The following is a 7,687-nucleotide window of genomic DNA, read 5'->3' as shown; positions in this document are numbered from 1 at the left end:
ATGAACTCAACTCTCTCGTGGGTACGACCATTGCCGGAAGCCAGTGATTATAGTTTATAAAGTTTATAGTTTTAAATATGGATATTCTTCTTACAAACCCATTGTTTTTTGCATACAGACGATAAAGTTCACAGAGATCCACGAAAACGATAAAAAAAACGCTGTATTCTGCTGCCAGGCCAGTAGATGGCGATGTCACTTTGTAAAGAAACTCCATGCGCCTATTTTGTGCGTTTTTGTTGTTTACATGGAGACGATAACGGTTTTGTTTTCAAAAGCGTGCACTTTGAAACCCGTTTTCAAAAGTTTGCATTTTCAGGACCCCAACGCCATTGTCGGACAAAATACATAAAAAGTTTTTCCATTTTTAGTTTTCCATTTTTAGTCGATTTTTTTCCCCATCTGATGAGCATTTGAGCATTTAAAGCGACAGATGACAAAACTGCAGCGCGCTTATAATAATTATTGTTATAGTTATCTTTCTTGGTGTGAATGGGCCTTTAAAAATCTAAATGTAAAAGAATAGCTCAACTATAACGAATGATATCATTGGAATCACTTTCAGAACTTTTTTTTCCCAGATGATGAACGATAAAAACATTGACAGCCAATCAGAATCCATCCTGCTTTAAACTGCAGTGTACGCTTAGAATAAACGTTATCATCCACACTCATATAGTTGTCATTATATCGTTATCGCTATAGTTATTTTTGGTGTGAAAGTTTCGGGGGTCGTAAGACGTCATAGAGAGTTATTTATCAGCTGAAACAGAATCTGGAGCAGAAGTTACTCAAACTAACGTCCCGTATTAACGATCTAACGTCAGCATTCATTTAAAGCCCTTAATGCAATTAAAGCACCGCGAGCGGCACAAAGCGCTAATGAGGCAATGATCATGAAACGAGAACAACGACAATAACAAGTTTGGCTGGAAAGCCTAATTATGTTCAGACATTTTATTATTTTCATCAAGTCACTGCGACTGAATTAGGAAATTCTTACAATGCAGACGATCATATTGGTTTGACATTTAGATCTGGTCAAATGCACGAGACTGACCCTGCCGACTAATAGCACAGACTGACAATACATCATCAGACAGACTTCTACATTAATGACATTAGCAGAAAGCGACTGACGTTCTGGCGAAGCAGCACAAGAGCGATATATAAACGTCTGAACGCACTCGACGTGATCTCACCTCTGATCTGAAACAGAAACCGATACAATGCTACATGATCTCAGCTTTATACATTTACTACTACTAGTCAATGAGTAACATCTGTGTGTGTGTGTGTGTGTGTTCTGATAATGTTTCCTAAGGCGAAATGTTGAGAAGTCAATCTAAAGCTGCTCTCATCAAACACACAGTAGGGGAACTGATATTATTAGCATGTGTGAAAACCCAACAGATATAAAACCATTTTAACATCCGAGCAGAGGTGATGAGACCCCCAGAAGGGCCGTTGCCTCGAGGGCCGATCCAGAAACAGCCGTTTCACGTGATTACATGTGAAACGTTTTAACTCTATAAGAACAGCAGGAGACACCATTGCCGTTCGCTTGTTTCTCTAAAACTGCGTCCCATTTAACCAACCCGTCCTGCGTTCAGAAGAAAGAGGTGTCGGAGGAAAAGGCCCCGGCGAGCCTGAACTCGTCCCGCATGAGCACGCAGAAGAGGCGCTGCGGCAGGGCTTTGGAGTACGGCGCGGGGCGCGGCACACAGGTCCGCAGGAGAATCTCCCGTCCAGCAGGGGGCGGAAAATCCGGAACTGCTTTCTTGTCATCCGTCCCTCCCAAACGGCCAGTTTCTTCCTCCATAGGAGCCAACAAGGCGGCCTGAACACATCAGCACACAAAACACATCAGGCATCACACTTTTCATAAAGGTTTTTCTGAAAACATCTGTAGAGCTGCTTTATAACTGAGTTGTTTCAGATTGTGGCACTAGGGCAGCGACAATAAATCGATGCTTGTCAAGATTTCTGAATGCATCGCGATTCTCTCTCAAATCGATTCTGAGCATAGTTTTTTTTTAACAGCAGATGGCGCTCTAGGCTAGTTTTTAACCGCACGCTCAAATGCTCATGAAGAAGAGCGCTGAAGAGTCTGAGAATGTATTCGCACCTCAGAATGCTTTTATGATGCAAGATTAATGTAAATAGCCCACTGCGAACATCACTTCAATCTTTTCGAACTTTATGAATGATTATTTTATAGAAGGTTCTATAGAAGGTTATAGAAGCATGCAGTGCCAAAACTAAGCTCAGAATCAATCAGAGAGAGAATCGCCATGCATTCTGAAAATCAATCCAGAATCATTTCTCGATTCGCGATGCATCGATTTATTTTCCCAGCCCTAATCGACACAGTTATTGAACTGAACTGAATCAACATTGAACTGAATAATGACGCAATTATCTTCTGTAGAGCTGCTTTACAGCAGAATGTCTCATATTTGATCAAGTTTGCATCAATTATTTTGTTATTTTCCAGTTTATAACTGTGAAGCTGCTTTGAAACAATGGCCATGTACACACTACAGTTAAATTCAGTTGTCTGTTCACCTTTTAGTGATTAATTATGAACACATACAATTCAGTAATTTTCAGGATTAAAAACCACATTCTACTTATTAACTCCTGGAAAATATAAGTAGTGACAATGCAAAGGGAGATATTTTATTTACAGAAATCATTGTTTAAGGACTACAACAAACGGCTGGTAGGGACTACAAGGGTTAGTAGGGTTAGTGACATCACAAACCCTAAAATTTACATAAACTCCGCCCCCAGGACACACAACAAAGGGGGTGAGGTCATGATGGGCTGCTTTAGAGAAGAGAAAGAGTTGTTGTACGCCAAATATATGTCATTTTACACACAAACGAGGGTCAATTCAATGCTGGATTTGCACAAAAGATTAAAAGATCAACTCCACAGCAACTACATAAATTTATCCACTAACCATTCAGAAACGTCCAGTTTCATTCTAAAAGTTGTAACTTCTTCCTGAGTCTCTCCATCAGTGCCGACTCCGGTTTGAACAATGTAAGGCTGAACACCGTTACTGACAATCCTCATTTTGGCTGCGTGAGATTCTCCAGCTTTGTTGTTGTTGAGCTGTTAAAGCTCCGCCCTCTTCTGGAAAGGGGGCGGGAGCAGCAGCTCATTTGCATTTAAAGGGACACACACAAAAACGGTGTGTTTTTGCTCACACCCAAATTTGACAAGCTATAATAAATGATCTGTGGGGCATTTTGAGCTGAAACTTCACACACACATTCTGGAGACACCAGAGACTTATATTACATCTTGTTAAAGGGGCATTATAGGTCCCTTTTAAAACAAGACCAAAATATCACACCGTTCTATTTTATTTACTCCATTAAACTGATAGCTTTATGAGATCAAACAAGCCCCAAAAACGCTTAAAAAAAAGTGCACATGGCATCACTTCTGAGAAGCAGAAACAACACACAACACCTCTGTAGACGGTGATTTAGGTACAACTGCAGAACATAACGAGTCTGTAATATTAATTTGGTCAAAAATAGGATACCAAACACGCAAGATGTCAGAGCGTTCATGTGATTACCACTCTGTCAATCATCAGGAGCGATGAGTCCATACACACCAGGGCATTCACTCCCAAATTTAAATTCAGTGTCACTCCTGTAACTTTAGTGTGTACATGGCCAATCTGTACTGTATAAAGTGCTATATGAATAAAGATGTCTTGACTTGAAAATGTGTTATTGTAATAATAAGCTGAATACATAAACCTAATTGTCTTTTGCCAGAGAGCAACAAAGCAAAGACGCTTCTCAACAAATGCTCTTAGTGAGACTTAAATGAGTGTGTTGAGACTGCAGGAGTGAAGCAAATTGACACAGTCTATTTTTTTCCCCGTACAGGAACAAATTCCACTAATTGCAAAGCTGATTGCAAATTAGCAAATGTCTGCTCACATCTCAGAGACTGAACGTGGTGAAAGAAAATGTATATTCTTGATTCAGATCGACCTACTGCATCACTTTGACTCGTCACTTGGACGGTAGCACACTTTGGCGGGTTTATTACAGAGATGTTTTTGTTCTATCACACAACGAGGCATGAGCTGAAACATGTGTCCTCAAATGACTGCTCTACACACGGAGAACATCACTCACTATCTCTACGGCACTGAGACGCATCTAAAAACAAACCTCCACGTCCATCAGGAAGCCCTGGAATGTGAACGAATCAACGTGAGGATGAAAATCAAAAAGCAGCGATTAGTGACAGACATTCAGATGATAATCCAGATTGTGATCCTCATTGACATCAGCATCTGTCTGAAACACTGCAATAAAATGTTTCTTACTTGGTATTTCTGTCTCGTTTTCCAGTACAAATATCTAAACACTCTTAAATCAAGATTCATTTACTGGAGAAGCAAAATTAATTTGGGGTCGGAAAAATAATCTTGTTTTCCCTTTAAATTAAGATTATTTTTTGGACCCCGATTGCTTTCAGCAAAAACTCAGTTCCTTTTGCTTCTCCAGTAAATGTATGTTGATTTAAGAATGTTTAAATATTTGCACTGGAAAACAAGTCAGAAATACTGAGGAAAAACATCTTTGCAGTGAATGATGGGGTATCGTATATATCGTGTCAGATGTTGCTGATTTTACCTCATCGTTGGAGTCGGCCAACTTGACAAGAGTGACAGACAAGCGGTGTTAGGAGAGAACAAACAAACAAACAAAAAGATGAAGAAAAAGAACAACACAAAATACAAGGCCAAATAAGAACATTTTTAAAAGTTCAGTCCATGCCACATGCTGTAACGTGCAACGGTGAATCTCACCACACCACTCGACACGTGCAGGTCATATTTCAAGCAAAGATCAAAAAGAGAAAAATGCATAAAAAAAAAAAAAACAAGGTCGATTTTTAAAACCATTACAATATTATAATGAAAATTAAGCACAATTAAATGTGCAAAAACAAGTTAAATTATACAGTATTTATACATCACAGTGACTGCAGTTGTACTGCCTTTAATTGATAAATGATTGTATTACAGTAATGAGAATCATCATTAAGAATAATGTGAGTGGGGGCAATGTGGTTAGTTGTCATGACAATACATGTTACAAAAATCTTAAAGGATTAGTTCACTTCAGAATTAAAATTTCCTGATAATTTACTCACCCGCATGTCATCCAAGATGTTCGTGTCTTTCTTTCTTCAGTCGAAAAGAAATTAAGGTTTTTGAGGAAAACATTCCAGGATTTTTCTCTATATAGTGGACTTCACTGGGGTTCAACGGGTTGAAGGTCCAAATGTCAGTTTCAGTGCAGCTTCAAAGAGCTCTACATGATCCCAGACGAGGAATAAGAGTCTTATCTAGAGAAATGATCGGTCATTTCCTTAAAAAACAAAAAACAAATATACACTTTTTAACCACAAATGCTCGTCTTGCATTGCTCTGCGATGCGCCACGCATTACGTAATCATGTTGGAAAGGTCATGCGTGCCGTAGGTGGAAGTGTTTACAAAGTCAACGTGCAAAGACTAAGTCAAACGGCCTTTACAAAAAAAAAAGGTAAACAATGATGTCAAACGATTTTGAAGTTGGATGAGAAAATGAGATTCTTCTACCGGTTCTTCCGCCTACGTCACGCGTGACCTTTTCAACATGATTACGTAATGTGTGGAGCATCGCAGAGCAGTGCAAGATGAGCATTTGTGGTTAAAAAGTATATAAATTTTATTTTTTTTTAGAAAATGAGCAATGGTTTCTCTAGATAAGACTCTTATTCCTCGTCTGGGATCATGTAGAGCTCTTTGAAGCTGCACTGAAACTGACATTTGGACCTTCAACCCGTTGAACCCCAGTGAAGTCCACTATATGGAGAAAAATCCTGGAATGTTTTCCTCAAAAACCTTCATTTCTTTTTGACTGAACAAAGAAAGACAACAATCTTGGATGACATGGGGGTGAGTAAATTATCAGGAAATTTTAATTTGAAACTGAACTAATCCTTTAAAGTATATAAGTATATATAAATATTAGTTTTGATTTTTGGGTTGAAATCCGAGGGCGAGAAGAGGAAAGAGCACAAAATGTGCTAAACATGAGATTCTTTAATATAATGTTCCTTCTGAATGTTATTCCTATAAAAAGCAATTTGTTAAAGAAACCGAAAATTAATAAAGAATCTGGTCATTGGTGCAATAATGCTTTGGATGAGTCCGGGTCACGGCACCACATGATCTGTTCATCTGAAAACATCCAAAACATGACCAATCAGAGCATTTCAGTGCATGCACATATCCATAAACACATGCAACAAAACCCAGCCGCTGTCTCTCCTCCTCTGTGAGGTCCGTCTCTCTTTCTCTTTCTTCCAGGAAATCTCACCTCATTTGAATCCCTGATTTCACATGATTTACATGGGGATGCTTGGGATAATTATTGCCTTTCTATTTGCAGCCTGGCAACACACAGGCTATAATTTAGTCCTCACACACACACACTGCAGACGGAGGAGGGGGGGCTAATTGAACGAGAGTTTCAGGCAAACAAACTAAATTTCAAACAGTTCTCACTTAAAGAAAACTTGTGAGACGTCTGAAGCTCATCTCAAGAACCACAGCGGCTGACATTTCAATGCCCATATCGCATTTTCGGCCTGTTTAACTTTAAGTAGCTGAGAATTACAATTTATACTGGGACCATTAAGCACAAGTGCATCCTGGGAATGACGATGACACAAATAGAAGTGTCTGATATTAAGAACTAACGGGGGAAATTAATGTCCTTCCCTCAGGTTTCAGGTGAATCTCAATGGAAGCACCTCAAAATTGAAAGAAATGCATTATAATCTTGCGTAAATAAAAAATTCTCAAATAAATGCTGCTTTAATTGATTTCCAGGTCAAATCAATCAATTGAAATCAACCAATTTCTGACCTGGAAACCTCTTTGTGAGATTGACCAGGCAATAGTTAATGCGAGGACGACATTTAGAGTCGTTCATCAAACACGCTGTTTAACCGGCACACTCCACGAAAATCTTTTTTTAAACAAATCACTCGCCCGGCGTGTTTAATTACCTCTGTGTCACATTAAAGCTCTAAATGAAACTAAGACATCTGCTGCATTTCATTAATTTAGCTAATTATGACAAACAGAAAAACAGCTTGAGCAGATTTTTAAATGTATTTTTTAAACCCTTGGCTCTTCCCGCTGTTAAAGTCGCTTTGAGACGTTATGATGCGAACGAGTCCGGCACCGTCTCACAGATATGAAGCGTTCATATGGTTATTGACAGGCGACCGTCCTGTTGATTTTACATGTCTCTGTAACACTTTACTATAAGGTTACATTATTTTACATTTAAAATTGATTTACTAATCTTACATTTACTAATACATCAGTAAAATCAAATGTTGTATCTGTTAATATTATTTAATGAGAATTTAAAACTAAAAATGAATAAACACTGTCACTAAAGGGACCTTATTGTAAAGTGTTTTTACTTCACTAACATTAGTAACCTCAAGAACAGAATCATACATTCACATTTATGCATTTGGCAGATGCTTTTATCAAAAGCAAGCACGGATGCACATTGCACAATATTATATATACAGTATTTTCCAACTCATTTTGGACGATTTTGTCTCTATGAGAA

At 38.5% G+C, this 7,687-nt stretch overlaps 1 protein-coding gene across 4 annotated transcripts in view; it reads right to left on the bottom strand.

Annotated features, from left to right (window-relative positions):
• Positions 1-942: 942 nt before the first annotated feature.
• rab3gap1 (RAB3 GTPase activating protein subunit 1) overlaps positions 943-7,687 on the bottom strand; it is a 51,015-nt gene continuing 44,270 nt past the window's right edge. The window contains exons 24-25 of one of the 4 annotated variants that reach the window (XM_048194758.1): positions 4,677-4,697; positions 943-1,840 (exon numbers count right to left, since the gene is read on the bottom strand). In XM_048194758.1, coding sequence (XP_048050715.1) covers positions 1,610-1,840; positions 4,677-4,697 — 252 coding nt within the window. In that variant the 3' untranslated portion in view covers positions 943-1,609. Of the gene's footprint in view, positions 1,841-3,244; positions 4,346-4,676; positions 4,698-7,687 lie in introns of those variants that run through there. The other 3 variants (XM_048194760.1, XM_048194761.1, XM_048194759.1) reach the window with 3 other exon arrangements.

The sequence above is a fragment of the Megalobrama amblycephala genome, linkage group LG6 (genome assembly GCF_018812025.1).
Source record: "Megalobrama amblycephala isolate DHTTF-2021 linkage group LG6, ASM1881202v1, whole genome shotgun sequence".
Taxonomy (NCBI): Eukaryota; Metazoa; Chordata; class Actinopteri; order Cypriniformes; family Xenocyprididae; genus Megalobrama; species Megalobrama amblycephala.
Note: the sequence above shows the minus strand (reverse complement) of the source record. Positions and strands in the feature narration are given on the sequence as shown.